The sequence below is a fragment of the Telmatherina bonti genome (assembly GCF_933228915.1).
Source record: "Telmatherina bonti genome assembly, chromosome: 9".
NCBI classification, from domain to species: Eukaryota; Metazoa; Chordata; class Actinopteri; order Atheriniformes; family Telmatherinidae; genus Telmatherina; species Telmatherina bonti.
The window spans coordinates 13,969,270-13,991,967 of NC_136627.1; the positions used below are offsets into that span (position 1 = coordinate 13,969,270).

Sequence of the window (22,698 nt, forward strand, 5' to 3'; positions counted from 1 at the left end):
AGGCCTGGCAATTGTATCTCTTTTATTTCATTCCTTGTGTCAAAAGCCGGATTATTATACTGGATGATATCCCAAAGGTCAACACTTCACATTAAAATCTTGTGTTTGTCCAATATGGTTCACTTAGCTTACTTTTATGATGATGAACAAGCTAAATAAGCAGCTTGTCTGACACAACAACACTTATTGTGCCTCTGATTTCAGGTTTAGCATTGAATCACTGAAGGAAAACACTGTGTCTTAGTGAAAGGTTACATTCTGTAGCTTTTGTCTTACCTTTGAAATGTCATTGTTGTTTTCTGTCTTGCAGCACAAATGATGCAAAGAAATCATTGATAGACACATACAAGAATTTACCACCTAACAGTAAGCAGACATGGATAAAGGCCACCAGCAAAATCACCTTAAGCGTTTTACCACAGATTTTGCTTCAGGCAGGCAATTCCACTTTGTGTGCCGTAGGTAGGTGACTATAATTAGTGGATACATTAACATACAGCCTCCTCGTGTAGTAAACACCTGAAGGTCAACTCAATTTAAATGACAAAATGTAGCGTCCTCCTCACTGATAGAAATGTCAGTCCATTTGGGTTCAAAAGATAAAAGGTGTCCGTACTCTTTTCAATTACTTTCTGGTTTCAGAATAACAGTTTGGCACTTGTGAGTGTCCTGAAATTATTCAAAGGTATAGAAATATCCCCAGATGCCTGTTGCATTTATTGGTCTTTTGCAAACATGATTATTAACATCTCTGTGTGTTATGAAATTTTAAGAAACTCTGGACTGAGAGTTTGGAAATATGGAGTTGGTCTGCTTCTTTCAAGCACATATAAGCTAGCCAGTCCTATCTTTTTAATCATTTAAATTTTCCTGAGTGGGTAAGTTGGCTTTTTCTGTTGCATGACAAACCCAGAAAACATATTTACCGTTGCTGTACACAGACCTAAAGTAAAATATACATTTTTTTCTACATGTCAACACTCTACTCAACCCTGACCAAAGTGCTTCACAGACGCAAACTAAGCTAAGACTAACATCGACCACACTTTAAATTGTAATTCAGACAAAAAAAAACAAAAAAACTCTTTTAACCAACGCATTAACATTGTATTTTGTTCTCAGTTGGTTTCTGTGTTGTTTATGTCTAAAAAGGGTCTAAAATTAAGATGTGTTAACAAAAACTGAGCTAAATGTAACCATTTCCAAACATATTCTTGTCGATGTATAGTCTGGTTTAGTCCCACACTCAACAACAAATCTCAGATCAGAATTTTAAGCTTTCAACCGAAAAAAATGTAATGCCAATAATAGGTCAAATTTCCTATCAGGATACAAAATGGTTAAAAATAGAAGAGCTGTTAGAGCATTGCTAGCTCAAACATTTTCACAAGTGAACTACAGGATTACTAAAAAATGTTTAAACTAGATTAAAGCAAGAGCAAAAGGTTTTCACTTTCCATTTTCAGGGTGTATTACATGCAGGGTGATATAAATCTTGAGGATAAAATTGGGAACCTAAATTATTCTTCTTTGATTGCACAAGCTTAGTGGTGGTAGAGCGGGCAATTTTTGAGATGGCAATTACTTCAAACTTTTGAATATGTGCTCTCAAGCATAAAAATATACACATTATTTTTCATTCCAGTTTCAAAACATGTCCATTTGAACATAAATACAAAGTATTAGTCAAACGTTTGGGCACTTTTCTAATAAATCTGTAAGGTAAGAGTGTACAAACATTTGACTGGTAGTATATGCCAATACACATTATTGAAACTGAGTCAAGTGTTGTCAAGCAGACATAAACATCTGGGTCATCAGTTACTGAAACCCTCACTTCTTTTATTATTATTATTCCTTTTTTAAATATTGTTTTTTAAATTCTATTTTAGCAGTATTATGCATTAAAAACAATCAGTCCAGCATATTGAGTCTTTTATTTTCTTAACCACTTAGACAGTTAGGGGTTGCAGGGAAGCTGGAGCTTATCACAACAATTAGCAGGCGACAGGCACTGTACACCTTGGACAGGTTGTCAGCCTGTCATAGGGCAAACACAAAGGGACAAAACAACCATTCATGCTCACAATCATTCCTAGAGAGAATTTACAGCAGAGGTTCCCAAAGTCGGTCCTCAAGGGCCGCTGTTTTTCTGTGTCCCTGTTCCAACCCACCTGGCTCCCATAAAATGGCTCCAACAGTCAATGAAGTTCTTCACAATGAGTGATTAGTTTGAGTCAGGTGTTGGAACAGGGATACATGGGAATCCTGCAGGATTGTGGCCCTCGAGGACCGGAGCAGGGCACCCTGATTTACAGTGAGTGAATTTTAGTCACAGTTGTGATAAAAGGACAGCTAGACTTGAGGTGCACACCAATATAAACCTCCAGACTCCCAGTTGTGAGGTATAATATTATTCTGGACTAAGATTGTGTTCATGCAGCATTTTTTTAAACAATAAGTCTTTTTAAATAATGTGTTTTGCTCTTTATTGATTAATGCAGAACAACTTTGGTTTCTAGCACATAACAGCTAAACTTGGAGCTGGATCAGATTCGCTTGTAAGTCTGTTTCTTTGATTCCAATCAGCATTCACAACATTCAAATTAAATGGGCCGGTGTGAATGTGCATTTACAATAATGTATTCCCCAATCTTAACCCCATGTAGCTACAACACCAGTCAAAAACAAGCACAGTGGTGCATTGCAGTGTAAATAATCACAGATGCCGAGCATCACCAATTTCTTTTCTTATCAGTGGAAATGCCATCAATCTGGCCTAATCCTATTCGTTTTCTAGCTTCCCCTGCCTCTTTTCCATTGCTCAAACTCACCCTATCTCACTGATTTGAGTCAACAAGAAAAAAAAATAGTTAAGCATCTGTCAGATGACGATGAATATCTCTCTTTTCAACTAGCTCCACCACATTAGACTACTTGATAACTACAACAGAGCAGAAAAGGTGTGAAGAAAATGAGAAATAAATAAAGACAGACAGGAAGAGGGGTGGAATGAATGGACAACAGGCAGACTGCTGGAAGAGAGAAGGCCACAAAGAGTGGTGTGGGGAGAAAGAATAAATGAATCTCTGCCAACTAAAAATAGCACCCTCAATCCCTTGTGTAGAGCTGGGTAAATAGGCCTGTCTTGGGTGGGTCTCGTGGCACTTGTTAGAGACAATAGCATCTCATCCATTAGACTCCAAGACAAGAGTTACATTTCTTAAAAGAAATGCTGTTGAGTATTTTTTTAAATAGTAATTATAGGGAAGAAAGACTGCTCAAGTGAAACATGACGGCATTTAATAAGATGGAGAAACTTGACAGGAAAACTTAGGGGTGGAAAGAGGAATGGAAAAACATGAGTAAGTGAATAAAAACAGTTGTGTTAAAATGCAGGAGGAGGAGGGTTCGACCGAAGGCAGAGGAAGGAGTGAACAGTCAAAGGAAAAACTGTGTAAGGTGGGCAAAAAAGCAAACAGTTGAATGATTTTTTTTTAAAGTATCAATTGCAGTTCATATGTCCAAAAAAGTTTTATATTAAATGGCCTTAATTGCCATTGGTGATGGTGAAAAACAATATTTCCAAAGGTTTATCTTTAAAAGTCTTAAACTGTTAGAACAAAAAACGCTTTTAGAAAAAAAAAAATTAATCAGCAGCTTATCAATAATCAATCACCATTTCTTAATGCAAAACAAAAAAACAAAAAAATGTAAGTAAATAGGGGGAATTGTGGATATTATCTGCTTTCAGTCTGCTGTAAAACTGTTAGCATTTCAGGCTAGCTAGCTTTCCTTGTCTTCCCATTAAACTTCTGCTAGCGTAGCTCATACTAATGCCATGTCGCTACATAGCTAATTTTTTAAGGTATGTCAAACTGTGCCATTAAAACAGCTGTAGCACATATTCTAATTAGCTTTTGTTAAAAAAAATAAGTTCTTACTCTGTATTTTCCAGCACTTTAAGTTGCTGGAGCTGCTAACCTGTCAGTTAAAATGTTGTAAAAAGACTGTAACGATGGCAAAGTTTAGTAAACCAAGTTTAGTAAACCAAGTACCTAAAAGGTCTAGTGAAAGGAAAGTACATTTACACACTACGACATGGCTGTGTCTGTCTGGACAGCTGATTTCTAGGCTGCAGTGGCTGAGTGCATGCCAGAGAAAGCCAGGCTTGTTATTCCTAATGGTTTTAGCTGTGACCAGCAGCAAGTGTAATTATTTCTGTCAGTTGTTCAGTCCCAAATATTTCAACAGCCACACGGCCCCTCCTGGATATAGTTACACTGACTTCATGAGCCAAAGTAAATGTGTTTCACTGCGTCACACTGCTTGCGTGTTGAAAACTGCCATTTCAAAGTAGCTCAATTTGTGTCTAACCATGAGACCCCTGGTGTTTGATGTAATGTGTATTAGAACACAGATATAACTTTTGATTATAGTTCAGTCACCATTTGAAAAAATAGCTTGTTTGTATGTCAGCCAGCGGTAAATTGAAATAAGAAAGCTACACTTCTTGAAAACCTCACCTTTTTGTTTTAAACAAAAATAAGTCTAAAACAGAGTCCAAGTATTGATGTGTTTTACAAGTGTCATTTCCTTACTCTCAATAAGAAAGCCTATCTACAGTGGAAAACCTTTCTAAATCATTACTCATGTCCTTTATTTCTGAGATTTAGCAGGGTGACAGACTTCCAACAGCATAACACAATATCCTCCATCACAGAACAGGAATCCTGTGTGTGGGTTAATAAATTAGCAAATAGAAAGCACAGTCAATTATGTCTGCTTTATTAAAAAGAATATATTATATTCAGGAGCAGTCTGTAGATTATATTAAGCTATTTCAAACTGAAGATGACTAATGTTTGTATCAAAGGGAAAATTTGCCATTTCAGAACATCAGGAATTTTTGCTCTTAGTGAGAACTAGGTGAGAATATTAATGCTACTGTCATGTTTGTATAAGAATGTCCTCCTCCCAAATACAACACCTTGGAGTGTTTGTTTATGTAGACTGGAACAATGTATATTTACCTTTAAAGAATGAGATGTTAGTTTTAGAGGATACTATTAGGGTCCGAAGAAAATGACCTATGAAGCTATTTCTAACAGAGGATTTACTTTGAAGGTGAAGCCATCAACAGATTATGGTGCTAAAAAAACTATTTACAGTCCTTTTCATGTTTTTTGTATTCCAACCTGTCATTTAAATTGATATTTTGAAGGATATACAAAACAAACACAAAACCAATATTTTTACAAATCTTCTAAAATTTGTTCTAAAGTTGTCCTAAATTTATTTATCTTAAATGAATTTACTGTCTTTGACAAAAAGCCACCATCATATTCATGAACGTGTTTGAGAAATTGCTTGATCTTTCCTCTTAGATATGTTCATACCAGTTTATATTTACATGAAAAAGACGTGCCAGCTAACCTTACTTTTCATTGGTAAATGACTGAAAATGTCCATAAAAGGTCAATAGAAGTAACGAAGAAAGATAACAAACATAAGGCCAAAAAATCAATGAAAAGAAATGATCATAAACAATAGAGATGTGCACTGAAACCTGTTGGTCTTCATTTTTAACGTGGTACAGTTGGTGATCTAATCCATCATTATTATTACTGTTATTAAGAAAATAACCACATAGTTCAAATCAGATAAAAGCAAATATGTACAAACAGGCAATTGATTACTCTTGAATTTTGACAGCAAGTCTGCAGCCTGGTCTTATGAGTGAGTCAGGAAGCACATCCTGGTGCTGCAGCAAATAAAGTGATTCAGAATAAATTTTCATCTCTCTTTACATTCAGCACCTTCTACAGTTTGTAAAGCAAATAACCACCTGCTGTGTCCAAACACTTCCAACATCCTTTTCAGATGTTGTGGTGGCTGACGGAGCGAGTTGTGCATCGGATATATTAAAAACCTCTTCTGTAGGTTTGTCAGGGGTTTTTATGTTAGAGTATAATCTCCATCTCCTAATTAAACTAATCGTCAGTTATAATAAAAAAGCTACTTCTTTTAGTAAATGTTAAAGATTAAAGATCACATTCAGCAATGCGGCTTGATCATTTAAGGGAGGAACATTTTTTAACAGAAATTGAGAGAATATGTTGAATTTATAACAAATGATAATAATTCACTTCAGTAACTAAACATATTGTTTTTTATTTAATTTTAAATACATGCAATTCTGACACTACTGGACATCCATAATGCCTACAGCTATTTTGCAAAATGCTATGTTTTCAGTTGTGTTTACTAGCTTGTTATTGTAGAGACGACAATACCGTGTGAAAAAGAAATCATGCTGTGATGATAGATAAAGCAAAGAAAATACTCTGTCAACACAAATGAGACTGTCAGTCATGCACACATGCATACACAACTGAAGCAGAACCAGCAAAAAAGAACAAAGATATGTAACCATAACCACACAGGTGCTTTGATGAGACCAGAATAACAATAATAATAATAATAATAATTTTAAAAACAACTTATGTAGCAACATACACCATGGGGTATTCACAAATGCAGATTAAAGATGTCTGTAGCTAGAGATAAATGAGATGTGTAAAACATTAACACACAGAGTAGTATGAACATCCAGATACAAGCAACAAACATCATGCGGCTAAACTTAATGCAGAGCAAATCGTCAATATGTCTTCATCAGTTCAGAAAAAGGGTTAAAGAAATGTGTGTTCGCATCTTTTTGGTGATCGCCTGATGGGAGAAAATCAGACAAGAATGGTCAAAAAGTCAAGTAAACAACAAAGTAAATTTCTCTTTTCCAGCAGTGTATGAAACTTAACCTCAAAGACTGCTCCGATAAAAGTCTGTAATGAAATGTATACAATATACGCAGAGTCCAATCTATGTACGTAGACATGGATAGATTGTCTATAGTGAATTAAGATTTGATGTTTGAAAGAATGTATTCATGCATATAATGATCAGCACTTGTAAAAAAAAAAAAAAAAAAAAAAGACATCTCTAAATTATCAGCAATTGTGCCTGGATCATCTTATGACCCAGCCACAGTAATAGCATTGACAGCAGCAGAACATTGTAATAGCAGTGCTTTGGGCAGTTACTGCAGACATGATTGTTCACTAGTTGTCTCAAGTGGCTATAAAACATAGCATCAAAATCATGTTGAATGTGTTTGTGTGTGTGTGTGCGCGTTTTTGTGGATTTCAAGGAACAATACAGTATTGTTTTGTACAAAGCCAACCATACCCTCCAGGCATGACTGCATTCATCCATGTGAAGGGAGGCCCTTCACTGACTTTGCTGTCTTCACAGTCACTGTGTATGTGCCCTGTTGCTTTTAAGTTCACATTGCCTGGAGCCTCAAAAAACTAGCCTCTTATTCTAATCTAATCACAAAAAAAAAAAAAAAAAACACGACCTAAGTTAAAGACACAGTAACATTGGATTGTACAATCAAGTCTTCAAGTCAAGATTATTTTATAAGACTTTATATTGTAGCACAAAATGAATTGCCATCACCATGAAAAAGCTGTCACATAATAAACCCACAGCTTTCATTAGCTCGAACGTGTCTGGGGCAGTCACCTGATTTGCATGGCTGGTGATCCTGCTTTGCCTCCAGGAGTTAATTTTACACCGTGTAAACTAAATTACACACACACACACAGACAGGGGTCACATAAACTTATCCGTATTTGCAAAGTGAGCAACAGTCTATTTGGAAACACACTATTTTAGTCCGAGCTATTAAAGCAAAGTAGCAAAGTGCATTGAGCGCTGTATGTTTAAAACTCAAAAGACACACACATGAAGACTTAACAGAGACATTGTGTATCCTGCACCATGACAACACTGAATACTCAGTCAGCAACCGCCTCCTTCGGATCTAGTTTAGCTTTACATGCATGGCTGCTAATGTTAGCTCTGACAAGGTCTACAGAGGAGAAAAGAAGAGGAGGAGGAGAGTAAAGGGGAGGTGTTGGCAGTCTCGATCAAACCAGTCCCATGCAGTGTTTGTTACCAGGTGGGATATTCTCAGGGGGTTTTCTGAAGTGCACAGAGTCTACAGAAGTATTACAGGTAAGACGATCCGGGTGCAACACATCGGGAGAGTTCCTTCGCATGGACGCTAGGAGTGGTAGTTTCTGTGGAAGTCTGACATCAATGTACAAAGTATCATAAGTCATCACTGAGGTTTGGTTTTTCTTTCATCAGAAAAGTCTGATCCACAGCATCCACTAACTCAGTCCTTAACAGAGAAAAGTTAGGATATTCTCTTTGCAAGCTACACCTTGCTACTGATCTTTTTCATCAGCCTACAAGTGCGCTCATGCTGTGCTTGTGCTCAGCGGATAAGTAGCAACTTTAGCACCAGGCATCACCAACAAGTGCCCATTAATGCTTGTATAAGCAGAACTCTTAAAGCCTGGACATAGAAACACAAAAGGGGAAGGAAGATTGAAAACATCTTTTTTTTTTCTCCCACTTTGTCTGTACTGCAGCTTTATTTTGTTCATTCTGTTGATCTCTCTTGTTGCCTCTTGAAAAGCATTCGGCACTCACCTCTATTCATCATCAGTCCTCAATACTTTTCTCTCTTTTCCCTGTGTGTCATTTCTACTGACCCAGATACAAACAAGTGTGGTCAAAGAGATACACACTCACTCAAAACACACTCAGACAAGCTCACTCTAATGACACTGACCTAAAATAAAGCTGCAGATGCAAAGTCGCTGAACCATGAAGAACTGAAAGTGCCCCTGGTCTCTGCAATAACAAAGATGTTACAAGCTAGTAAAGTTTTCTTCAGCATCCAGGCTCCACACTGCACTGCAGACTGTCTGCATGACCCTCATCAAACAACACATCGGCACAAACTTTACCCACCCTTCGCTCTCCTCTCTCTCTCTCTCCCTCTCCTTTTCCTTGGCTTTGCGAGACTTGTGCAGGAGTCCTATCAGGATCACAGCAGCCCGGATGCCGGCTTTTTTGTTGTGGTACCGTCTTCTGGTCTGAGGCATGCTGGATGCTTCTGCTGGTGCCAAGAGGGGCTCGGGTGACAGTCGGTCTAAGGTCAAGCTGGCTCCAGGGTTCCTGGGCTGCAGGACCTGCTTGGCTTTGCGGGATTCCAGCGTGAGTGATGGATGTCACAGTTTAGATGTGAAGACAGCAGACAGTCCTCTGCCAAAATATACAGCTTTTTGAATTCAGACCTCCTGGTGGAAGTCAGCAGCAATCCAAAAGTTACAGAGTCTGGCAGATTGTCAGACCTAATCAAATCTCAGTTGCTTCTACTTGCAGGATCAGTGAGTGTTAGTTGTAGTCAAAAAAAAAAAAAAAAAAAAGGTCCGGTGAGCCACTGCTGGACTCCAGCTCAAGGTGAACTCCTATCTGCATTCCCTGCTCCTGCGGTGAATATGCTCATTACAGATCCAGAACACATCATGGTCCTTGATGAGAGGATGAAGAGCTGCAGCCTCGCGGACACTCTCACTGTAGCACTGCATCTCTGTGTCTGTCTACCTCTACCTTCACACCTCTCCCTCCTTCTCCTAACATGCTGTGCTTCTTCTCCCTCTGTGTCTGCTGCTGCGCTGCTCCCTCCTTCCTGACATCTGAGTCCCTCCCTCCCCCATCTAATAGGCTGAAGAGAGCAAAGCACCTCCTCCTGCTCCTCCTCTTCTGAATGGTTCCTTCTACCTCTCCCTGTCCCTGTTTCTACTTTTGTTAATAATTTCACATTAATCTCTCCGACCTTGTTCCATCTATGCTTGATCTCATGATATCGTTCCTAGGCACAAGCAGACCATCCCCACCCTAAATCTACACACATCCACACACTCTTACACATATCACATGGTGTGAAATCTCAATTCAAACAAGCTCATCAGCCCCATCGCCTGCTGTGCTGTTGCCAAGGAAATCAGACTTGAAATGTAACCTAAAAGTATTTAAATGAGCATAAACTAAACAACTTGAAAAAAAATTACGCAAACACATACATACAAAATATCACACTGTTTTTCTCCTGCTATATGTCTGCTTTTATTCTATTTGCTACATCTGTTCTCTAGTTTATCTCTACTGTTATTCATCCTATTAATATGTCGTCTGCTTGCCTTGTATTCCTCTGCTAAACACTGAGGCTGGTGTTACTCTACGCCTCCGGCATGAGCCCATTTCCTTTTTCTTGTTGTTGTTTCACTTCAACAAACAGAAAAAAGAAAAATCACTTTCCCAGAGTACATTGAAATTATCCGTTCCCTCTTTATTTGTGGCCACCTGTTGGCTTTTTTTAAGAGCCAACTAACCCACCGAGTGTGGCTGAGTGATGGGAATTTATGGCTTGGTGGCTATGTTGGATCCATGCAGTTGCTTTATCATTGTTTTATCTTCACCCATTTACCTCCCAGTTGCCATTAAATTTCTGAAATGCTGTCTGGGTTGTATCATCAAGTAAATATTTTGGCACTCTGGGGAACAGACATGTGTATTTTATTTCTGTTGAGAAACAGCAATGAATTAAATAACTAAATTTGAAAACAAAACACAAGAAGCTGGTCTGTATTTTTCATGTGCTAAGAAATAAGATATATCAAGTCCTTTCATACAGAGAGCGACTGCATGAAAGGCAGTAAAATCTCATATTGACTTAAAGATTTTGGGTTTTTACAAATAACCAATTACTTGAAATACTAGAACTGTACCAGAGGTGTGACTTTGTGTTAACTTTGTGTTAATCAGTGTGAAATGCAAAATTTGTGATTCCATAGAAAAGACAGATCCAGATCAGTCTGGTTCACTCATCTGGAAAATTAGAGCAAAATTGACTCTGGTTTTATTGCTTTAGTTTGAGGAGGCTTTCAGCCACATTATGTCATACTAGTCGCCATTTGAGAACATTATAGTTGACTAATTCACTCTGTCAATACACTGCAAGTAGTTATTTTAAAATAAGGAACATAATATATAAATTTAACTGACTTTAGTGTGCAGTTTATTCAACCAAAGTTTCTTGTATTTTTTATGTAAACTTTCAGGTTGTCTGAGGGTCACAGTGATTTTTAATAAAAGGAATGTATTTGTTTTGTTTTTTTAAGTGGAACTATTATGTGCATTTCAGGCTAATTTATTTTTATTTCTGAGACCAGAAGGGCTGGGATTGATCGAGTTATTGTCACAAATCGGTTTATTTACTTCAGACCGACCCTCTCCGTAGGCTGTCAGATCAGCCTGTGGGCAAAACGAGTGAATTGAGACTCTTCCGCATTAAGCCCCGCCTCCCACGCACCGCAACTGCTTTCGCCGTCATTGTAACATCTCATAAACAGAAGGATTAGGCTAATATGAACTCAATAAAAAAACAAAATACAATGTCAACACATAGCATACAGCCCTACATGTTGGAACCTGAATCAGACCCTGAAAACGAAGTGGAAAACAGCAACCCACAGCAACGAATGCAGCAGGATGTCTCTCTTTGGTAAACTCACCAGCCATTGTTTGAAATAACTTTATCCGACGTTTTCCACCCGCCTGATGTATTTATACATGCCCTTGTTAACCAGTAGAAGGTAACCAATCACCAAACCTTATCCCCAGGACGTCACAAGGATTTCCAAGTAGAAAAAACTCTCTAAAACGACGCGTTTTTCATCGCCATGGAAACCGAACGGAGAGAGTGCTGGAACTCAAACTCTAACTCAAACATGCGTTTAGGTGATAAAAAACAGTGTCGTTCACATGTCTGATGAGGATTCAACACTGTAACACTGTAGAAAGCTCAGAAAACTTGATAATAAAAACAGAACATGCATTGTTTGAAAATTAAATATCTTCCACATATTTTGTGCAGCACAGAGACTCCACACTAACGCATAGATGATCTCTGTAATGATGCTGATTTGTTGCCTTTTATGTGCCTCGTTTTTCAGTTTAATCATCAGGCTTCTTTAGCATCGACTTTCCCATTTTTCTAATGAGTTCATGTTGAATTGATTTTCCTGTTCCCCTGGAATATGAAACATGTCCAACGAAACATTTTCATAAGGCAAAAAAGAGTTGCAGAATCAGAGGTCATGTTGCAGCATCAAAAGACCTTTGCAGACAGACAAGGACACAAACATAAAACAACACAAGCTACATGAAAGGCTGAGGCAGCAGAAAACTGCAGTGATTCATACTGCACATCTGGCGCAGCTTGTCTGGGTGAAAGTGCACGGCCACAATAATAAAAAGGTGATTGCTGTTCTCTTGCTAAAATAGAGTGTCTCAGACTCATTGTAAAGAGCATCATTAGAAAAGTGCATCATTCCAGACAAGGAACAAAGACATCTGAGTTGATGAGATGCTTCAGTAATTGTGTGACAGCAGCCAGGGAATAGATTAGGCTGAGAAAACAGCAGCAATAAACACAGCAATTAAGTAGAAGCCAGCTCTCTGTCCTCATATATAGCTTTTTCTGTGTATGATCGGCACCATAGCAACCAGACAAGAGGATCTGCCTGAAGAAGCCCAAAGGCTCTATCCTCTTGACATACAACCAAAGAAAAGCTCATGTGGAGCATTGATAATTATAATCTTTTGTGGAATGTGCTTTTAAAAACAGCCGGGTGGAACTTTCGATTGATACAATCAGCAAACTGTTTCACTCAAAGCCACCTGATTACAAGCTCACAGTGCCAAACGGCCCCTGGGGACAGACTGTTACAAACACATGAAGCACATACATGTATCTCACATATGCTAACACAAACATGCCATTCCACCAGGGTCCTATTGTGCGTCACTGGGATGAGGAGTGATGAAACACCTGCATCAAGCCACTTTTAAATACATAAACACTCTTTCAACTCCTCTCTTTCTCTCTCTCTCTCTCTCTCTCTCTCTTTCTCTCTCTCTCTCTCTCACACACACACACACATACATATATGTTTTCTCAAAACGTTTATGGGAACATACTGTTGACACAATCCTAGGTCCTTATATTATATTAACCTTACATTTGCACATGAAAACCAAACCTAAACCTAACCACAAACAAACTCTGATTATACAACAGATTTCTAACACCACAATTTTGTCCCCATAACGCCAAATCCACACACAGGTGTCATATTTCTTTCTTTTTTTTTTGTTTGTTTTTATTTGGTCTTGCGTGAACCTATAAATTACTCAATAATTAAGTCCAGGAGTCCCGGATTGGGCAAAAGAATGGAAAGAAATATGACACTCCTCTATATAGCCTGGACATTATGCAATGTGTGGTTTTCACAAGAAGCTGTCCAGTATGAGCAGCAGAAGAGGCAGTGAGTTTTCCAGCATGATACTATAAAATGCCTTTTACATCACTACCTCTCTGTGGATCACTGGATCACTGGACTTGCTTCCACACTGTCAGCAAACCACACCAGGGTTTACTTGCAGGTGAACCAATACCAGAGTTTGATTCTTTGGTCTGCGTCAGAGTGCATCTAAGTGTTGACACCACCCCCAAAAAAGCTGCACTATCCATGGAAGCGGATCAGGATATAGTTAAAGCACATTCTTGATTCTGCCCTTGTGTGAAAACCTTTCCATCAGATTTGTCAATGCACAAGTTACTGAGAGTCTTGACTGAACCGTGAATCTTGATACAAAACTTATAAGCTTTTGCCACACAAATCTAGATACACTCTGGCAGGTTAAAAATAACGTGAAAACGTATGGTGCTCGAACATTCAGTGTTGCAGACACTAATATCTGCATTCACACATGTGAACTTTCTCTCTCTCCATCTCTCTTTATCTCTCTGTGTCTTCTTGTTGCAAACACAAGCATGCACACTCAGACACACACACACACACACACATTTTTGTGTCACTTACTGGTGCCAAGCAGCCTTTCCTGTCACTTCACAGCTCCTAAAGTGTCTCGCAAATAAGCAGATGCCAGTCTACCAGTATCACCTCTTTGCAGCTTTGTTCTATGGCAGGACATGCACACACATACAGTCATGCACACACAAAACACACGACTCTGTGAAATGTTCTCAGTAAAGTAAATTGTGGTAATCCATTCTAAAGGTTTAATTTTTATACACCTACATGGCCACCAACACTAACACACACACACACACAGGCAAACAAAATGCTTGACCAAGATACAGGCCTGCTGCAGAAAATGAAAAAATGACCTTCAAAGTGGGCTCGGAGTAACGACTCAGTTTAATAGTTTAAATTGAGATGACAAACATGCCATAAATACAAGATTAACCCTGAAATGCCACGTTGTCACAGAAATGAATCATTATTCCCTGACAGAAAACACAAAGAAATGCCATCTTTCAACAGGACATACAGACACACACACACATGCACACACTCGTGTATATATATAAACATGTATATGTGTGAGTATTCAAGCTCAAATGAGATTGATATTGATTACACTGACTTTTACTTCCTTCTCTGAAGCTAAGGTGTGTGCAAAGCATTTAAATGCTGCATTTAAAGGGCTGTTTAGACAGCATATGATGCTTTTAAATAAGTCTCTGAAGTGTCAAACATTGACATGATTTATTTTCTTGTTGTGGGGTTTCTGACAGGTTTATTAGAAGTGATTTTCTTTGTTCTGGTACTCCCATGTTGAAAAAGAAAAAAGAAAAAAAAAACCTCATTGGGTGTGTTGTTGCTGGTCTCACTTTAGTAAGGTTATTTTTAGTGAGATTATGTTATGGTGTCCACTGCAACAGATATATCTAGTGGGGATTAAGGTGCGGTGGTTAGCCGGGTGTGGTTGGGGGGTGAGGGGAGGGGGTCTGACCCTGCTTGAGGCATGAGTAGAGAGTCAGCTGATAGAAGAAGCTGTTCACATCCTATGTATTGGTTTTCAAGTCTTATTAGACAAAAGCACCTTCAAGATTAAGTATGTTTGTTTCGGGTAAGATTCTTTGCAAAACTTATAACTTCCATGAAAAATTTCTTATTTCCTTTTTCTAAATGCAAACCTAAAATAACAGAAAGCCGTCTCGCTGCTGTGTTTAAAACACGCTTTTTCTCTTTCTCATTTTGACGTCCTGTACTTTACTTACCAATTGGTTTGGGTATGTAAAGCCCAAATTAAGTGTTATAACACTACTGTTTTAAATTTCAACCTGTCGTTGCATTATTATTAACTTCTTCTCTTCAACATCTCAACCATTTGCTGAAAAATATTTATTCTGTTTATTCTTGTCCAAAACAAACAGTAAAATGAGAAACATTTTTCTCTGGCCTTTTTGTTAGTGTGAAAGTTGAAAGGTTAAATAACTAAGTCAGAAGCATAATTAAACATGTGGCTTTTTCCTGCTTTGGCATCAGTATTTTGGAAAGGCAGCTGAAGGGCAGAAAAACAGGGATGGGTTGGACTTACTGCCATTCTTTCCAGTGTATTCAGTGCATCATGGTTGATGGACTGGCGACCTGTCCAGGGTGCCCCCTGCCTCTCCGCCCAATGATTGAGGGGAGAGACTTCAGCTTTCCCATGACTCTGAACTGGAGTAAGCAGTTAAGAAAATGGTTGGATAGATGTTTGATTCACATTTGATGCAGAAAGAAAGTAAAAATTTAATTTTTTAAGGAAAGTTTGGGCAAGCAGAAACTCAGAAGCCTACTAAGCAGCAATGCTCCTTCCCAAAGGCACCACTTCAAGCAAACATAGCTGTTCAAACATTTACCTGGAGTGTTCTTCCATTTTAATGTAAATAATTATTTAGAATTGTTATTTGCCAGATTTGTACATTACTTTATTGAAATTCATTATCTATATTTATGTTCTAAGTTTTAAAAAAATGGTTCAATAGGTTTGTGGCTTTGGCAGTAATAAATCCAACTTTTATTTTGTTTTTTTTATATGATTTTAGGCCCAGTGTTTTAACACATTACATCAAAATGTTAAAGATAACTAAAGATTTACACAGGCCGGATTGTGCTTAAACAAATTATACCAAGCAACGGGGGTTACATTTTTTTTCATGGTGAAATATAAGTATAATTTCAAAAGTAGCCAAAAATGGTCAACCTGCTTCTTTTCAACCCAACCTTGGATGAGCAATCGAAAATGGATGGGTGGCATTAAGCAGTAATGCTGTTGCTATAACCTGTGTTTTCTCACCAACCCATAGGAATGCAGCCTGGAATGACATGTTGATGTTCCTGTCTGTGTATAGAACAGACCAGTACAGCAGATGGAAGCCAAATGAGAAAAATGCAACTTAATTTCAAAGCAAAGAAGCAAATATCGTTAGTCTGTGCAGGAAAAGCCTTGGTCTCTATGATATGTGTTTAGGCTCATATCACTTCCATGAAAAAAGAAAATAATTCCTAATGTCAAATAAGCAGCCAATCAGAGAACACATGCTACATACATATCACTACACAGGATAGCTGGTTTTTTTCAGTTGGTTCATAAAACACAATGCTACAAGGTGCAGCATGTATTTATCAGAAAGCAAAAAACTGCACATTGTTTAGGTTTCCTTTGGTGTCCTAAAAGTCTGGATTTTAGTTAAAGGACACTGTGTACAGTGATTGGCTGAAACACTGAAACTCTCTTCATACTGGTTCTCACATTTATGTTGCAGCTTTGTCTCCTTCTTTATAACAACGCCTCATCTCTTCATGCTGCTCTTGTCCCTATCTGTCATCATATGACTTGTCTCTCACTTTCTGTCTTGTCGTTGTAATTTTCCATTAACCTCTGTTTTTTTCCTCTCCACAATTCCCTCCATCCCCACCCCCACTCTCACTCTCCAAATTTCTCTACAGGGCTACACAGCCAATAACAGACTGCAAAAACGACCAACAACTGTTGTGTTGGGAATACAGCAACCACACAGATGACTTCTGCAAAAACAAAACAAAAAAAGCATTTCTGAATGACTGGAAATTTCTTCTCATAAAAGAAAAATTTGCATCCATGAGTCTGCTATTTTCTCTTTCACGATAATAGAGCTACTAGATGCAGAATGAAAAAATAAAGCTCTTCAATCCATGTAGTCATTAGATTTTTGCAGTAAGTAATCAAGATGTAATCATTACAGATGAATATTTAATCATCAATAAGTTATCTGGAACTGATTGGTTTCATAAGTTGAGAGTCTATGCCTCTCATCCACACCTATCTGCCTTATGCCTTTAATGTGGGAAAGGTCCCTGGAGCAGAAATGTGTCTCGAATGTACTGTGATGTCATTTGTATACGACACAAAAACAACAATAGAGGACATGGTACTGCTTGGTCTGCATCTTTTTGTCAGATTCAGTCTCAAAGAAAAAAGTCAAAGGAAAGCTGGGGGTGGCAAGACGAAACAGTCTGGGAAAGTCAAGGAGAGTTTGGGAACCAATGAAGATGAGAAGATATGAAAAAGACCACATAGAGGAATTAAAATCAAATCATATCAAACTTTACTTATAAAGTTCTTTTAAGCAGTAAGCAACACAAAGTGGTTTAGATAATAAAACAATTTCTCATTATTAAAACGTTTACACACCAGAATATCAATTTAAAAACACACACCCCATAATAATCTCCTTCAGATATACATGAACTCCCGACGCCCCCGTTCTGTTGGGAATTCCCATCTATAAAACGTGTCTCTTAGCTGAATGTAGATATAAACTTGTGAAGATAAATAAACATTTGACTTAACACTACTGTAAGGAAATGATATATGTGGGATCCATTAACCCCTAGACCCAGCCCACCCAGTGCCAAAGGGGGCACAACCACAGGAGCCCAGATCCAGGCAGGCTTGTGTCCACACCACACGTAGTGCAGCACACGCGATCCCCCGTGAATTGTCGCTAACAGTAACAGTAATAGTAAAGAATCCTTGAAAAAGTTCATGGATCTTCACAGTAATCTAGATTAATTAACCCTGAAATATAATCACTTGTTTCTTTTTTACCTCTGCAAAGCAGGTCATGTCTTTACTGGTATTTATCTGTTTGTTGTCTGTTTGTTAACAACTTTCAGAGAGTTACAGTGTGGGAGTCAAAGCAAAAGTGTGAATGTAGCTGTCTTATTAGATTTATGAAGTTGTTTGCACTAAAGATAAATTCATAAAAACATCAACTAATATATATAATCCTGAAGTTCCTGTTTTTGCTCCACTCACATAGTTTTACACTTTAAAAAAGTGTGTGTGCAGTCAGGTCAGCAGTGGCCTCTTGAAGCTGCTCATTCAGCTAAAATTAGCAGCTGCGGTGTTAAACGCCATATGCTGTATCTTTATTTAAAGGAACATCAACATAGACATCATGGGCTGACATTATTTGAATTAAATCAGCTGTATATTGATATTCTTAATTTTCCTTTCTAAACTCTTAACAAACACTATGAAATAGCATCAATTATCTGATCTTCCTAGGAAACATCATCTGTTCCTGTTATTTTTACATCCTTCAGTAGTGTTACAAAAAATTCTGCTGCAAAAATAATACAATTCACACCTGATATTACAGCTTTATTACAATGAACTGCTGTATTTATGTAAAAGTCAATCTCTTACAATCAAATGTAAATGAACTGTTCATGTGAGTAAATCAATAACAGTAAAGGACTGTAATTTTCCAGTGTAGAAACAGCCTTTTCCGTCAAACGGCTGCCCACACGCATTCACTCCCTGACAGTGAGTGCAGAGGGTTGCTGCTTGATAGCGATGACTGTTTTATAGCAGATAGGTATGTGAAAAGGATTGCTCTGCTCCTGAGGAAATGCTGGATTTCGAGGCACAAAATAACCTGATGAGCAAATTTAATTCAGTGGAGACCTAACTTCTGCAACGCCGGCCTCAAGCAGCTGAGTGATAACGAGTAATGTTAGTGCATTGAGTTCATTTTTGCAGAGATCGATTACGTCAATGTTTCTCTAGCTCTGTATTTTTAAAATGCTTCCCTTCTCCAACACACCTCTTTTAAACAAATAGACCTACTCAATTGGTTGTCATTGGGTGTTTACGAGGATGTTAATGAGCCTTTAATTCCAGGCTGCAAATGCAAGACTACTTGGTTATATTAGTCATTACATCACAAAATAGCAGTGTTACATTAATTGCTTGGGAATGTGTAACTCCCCAAACGGGTCCTGGTTATTATTATTCTTTTGTTTGTTTGTTTTACTTCTAAGGACTCATAAGCCTGTATCTGGTGTTTTTTGTGCTTGTATCTTGTCCTCTTAACCCCCCCTCCGATATGGGCAGGAGTTCAGTCTTGCACAGTATGGCTCTACCCATTCTGAATTGTAATTAATAAAACAATAACTAAGTAAAAAGAAAAACAGTGTTTGTGTACATTTTGAAGATAACACTTCTACATTTTGCACTTACCCCGTATTAATTGTTACCTTAAACATTGCTGATCATTACAGCTTCCAATTGTTTTAACTGTAATTGATAATTCTCAACAGTTTTAGGATCAAAGATTTTGCAACTTCAGGGAGAACAAATATCAACACATACAAATTTGGAAGAAAAAAAAATCCCACATACAAGCTTTCAAACTTCAATGTTGTTTTGTGCAACTTTCATCTTCACATTTGATGGAATCGACATTTAATAATAATAAACAACAAAAGCAAACTGGCCTTTCTCTGTTCACTTAAGCTGTTTCTTGGTTCTCTGCTAACATGATTAGAGTGTCTCTGGGTGGCGCTCCTATGTGTCTGGTAGAAGCCACTCATGCGAACTAGCCATTTCCTTGGCAGGCAACATGAAATGACTCATCATCTGTGTGATAAAGAATTTTCCCAGACCTGCTTGACAGCTGTGTTTGAATGTAACAGCTTCATGAATCACTGTTGTGCCATATCAGTGTCAGAGCAGCAAAACAAACCATGAAAGGTTATGGATTATTACTTTCAGATAAGGTTAACTCTTCTTTTCAGGCGGGGGGACACAATGAGTTATGACTTCACAAACTATAACCAGAAAGAGAAATTGCTCCTATAAGTTATGTGCATATAGAATTACATAGTCACACACATACACTGATACAGACAGACATGTGACATATATCATGGGAAGCTCTGTGGTGGATCATCATAGTTACAATTGCCAAGAAAAGACGACAAATGCATTTTAATCTGAAACAACAGATAATCAACTTAATCTCGATGTTGGTGTTAACTACAAAGAACAACCAAGCAAGAATATTTCTACATAGAGTGCATTATGAAAGGGATCAAATACAATAAAGTGAATTATGTCAATATTTGCCTCTTGCACAAACCATGTAGTCCAGTTTAAAATGGCCTCAATCTTCAAACTTACTCAATTTGCATCAATAATACAAAACTGACATCTAAGTGTAGAAAATAATTATTCTCTTGGATGATTTCCCTTAAATACATTGAGTTAACAGTGGGGACTTTGTTTTGTACTGTTCTGACACTGCTGGGTGAATTACTTTTTTAAATGTCACAGTTCTTTACAGGCCAATGAATCACTGTCTTCAATAGAAAAAAAAGCTAGACAACTTGAAAAATCAATCAAGGATTGTATTTTGCTTATTATGAGGAAATCTAATATCTGACTTTGCTTTTTCTATCCCATTTTTAACTGACCCAAGTATTACAGAGGAGTTATTGAGGGCTTGTGGTGTCACATTGGAGATTGTAGTAATAGTTTGCTTGTAAAATGAAAATATAAAGCACCTATTTGGTCAAGTTGAGCCTTGAGATGAAAATGTTTTTGATGAAGAAATGAAGGAAAGTACACCCACATCCATGGATGAAACAATATAAACATTTTTATTGAGTGAGGAAGTTTATCGGTTCAATATTTGCAGCAAGGTTTCATATCTCCTATCAGCCTGTGGTGGTGAGTGGGATTCTCTAGTCATTTGTTGAGGCAACAGCATTACTGAACTAAACAACACATCTTAACAATGGCTGGCTTAATTGTGAAGACTACTCTGGAGTTAATTATGGAAAAAAGACTGAAGCAGATGTTTCACAAGAAAGTAGACAATACAGAACATGCAATATTGCAGGTGCAAACACTAAAAAGACCCCTCAAGTCATAACTAGTCACATGTTCACATAAGTTAAATCTGTTGACTGAGTTACCGATGAGAGGCAAGAAATGAAGTGGGAGTTTGTCACCTACAACAATGCATGTGTCACTACATCAATATTTATGTAATCAGTGCTCATGTGACCATCGAAATAACAAATAGATGAATAGTAACTAATGTACATTTTGAATATACAGCATACAAAAGAAAAAGACAGCGAAAGTAAATTATGCCCAAGCTTCACTAAAATGTGAGTATGCTGTCTGTTGATGCAAAAGAATGTTAATGTGCAACTTTTAGCAACTAGGACCACTAAACCTATAACTTCTAACAGGTCACACGACACTGTCGCAACGCTAAACAGTAAAACACTCACATGAAGGAAAAACTGCCCAAAACATATTACTACAAATTATTGTTTTGAGTTTGAAATCAAGCAGAAACTTATTTTTATGAAGATGTCAGCATTAGCCCTTAGCTTATGGAACATTACAGTAGCACAGCTTCTTACTGAACAGCGTATGAAAACCATTCATTCATTCATTCATTCATTCATTCATTTTCTAAACCGCTTAATCCAATGCAGGGTCATGGGGATGCTGGAGCCCATCCCAGCAGTCTTTGGGCGAAGGCAGGGTACACCCTGGACAGCTCGCCAGTCCATCGCAGGGCCACACAGAGACGAACAACCACCCACACTCACACTCACTCTTATGGGTAATTTAGAGTAACCAATTATCCAAACGTGCTTGTCTTTGGATGAAAACCATATAGCGTATGAAAACCATCAAACTAAACCAGGTGAGTTGTTAATCATCTGTTACGTCTTTGATATTTACATATCTTTTAGGAAATTCATTTATTACGTGCAAAGCCAAATTGGATGAAATGTTTCAGGAGTCACGTTAGCTTTGGTCTCTAGCTGATTAGCTTTAGCTAGCCACATTCAGCTTTTACTAAACAGTAAAATACTGATACAGACATAAACCGCAACTTTCTTTTGCTCATTGGGCATTTACGGCCATTGTTTTGAATAAATGCGTGAAAAGATGTGGAAAAACTACATCATACTTTGGTACGTTTGCACATGGGCAAAGAGCTAACTTACAAGCTTAATAATACTGAGCTAAACAGAGTGGGTTTTGCATCCACACTGGCCTTTCATCAGACTCCAGCAAGCACATTCTTTGCCAAGGTCGACTCGTGTCTTTCCTCTGGAGCGATCCCTTTCCTGCTTTCTCTTTCTGGCCTCCTTCACAATTTCTCCTTCTTACTTTTTTCAGCCATGAAAAACTTTTGTTAGCAGAGGAGGGGAAAACGTAGCACACGGCAGAGTCCGCTGTGTTTGTAGAGGAGAGTAAAAAAGCATAGCGCTCCAGGTCACATGATCCCATGAGAGGCAGATCTGCTCCTGCAAAGTTACAATGTCTGGTTTCTAAAGTGGGCAGCGACACCTATCAAGCAGTGTATACTGATCCCATAAATCATCCATTATTACTCATATTAGGCTGATGTTTGGGTCAAAAGTTACACTGTATCCCCTTAGATATGGTAATTTTTGTACACTTAAAATTTGATAGTTGACATAATAGAAGTGTAGATTATTTTGAAGTGTAGAATTTTGTCACGCTGCCTTTTTTATGGTTAGTGTATGTGTACAACAG

The 22,698-nt window shown here is 37.9% G+C and overlaps 1 protein-coding gene across 4 annotated transcripts in view; it reads right to left on the reverse strand.

The window, feature by feature from the left end:
* The window catches only part of LOC306760987 (rap1 GTPase-activating protein 2-like), a 93,612-nt gene that overhangs the window by 32,337 nt on the left and 38,577 nt on the right, over nt 1-22,698 (reverse strand). Inside the window, exon 1 of one of the 4 annotated variants that reach the window (XM_079247051.1) lies at nt 8,890-9,549. The exons of 2 other annotated variants lie outside the window; for them this stretch is intronic. In XM_079247051.1, coding sequence (XP_079103177.1) covers nt 8,890-9,023 — 134 coding nt within the window. In that variant the 5' untranslated portion in view covers nt 9,024-9,549. Of the gene's footprint in view, nt 1-8,889; nt 9,550-22,698 lie in introns of those variants that run through there. One more of the 4 variants, XM_079247053.1, reaches the window with a different exon arrangement.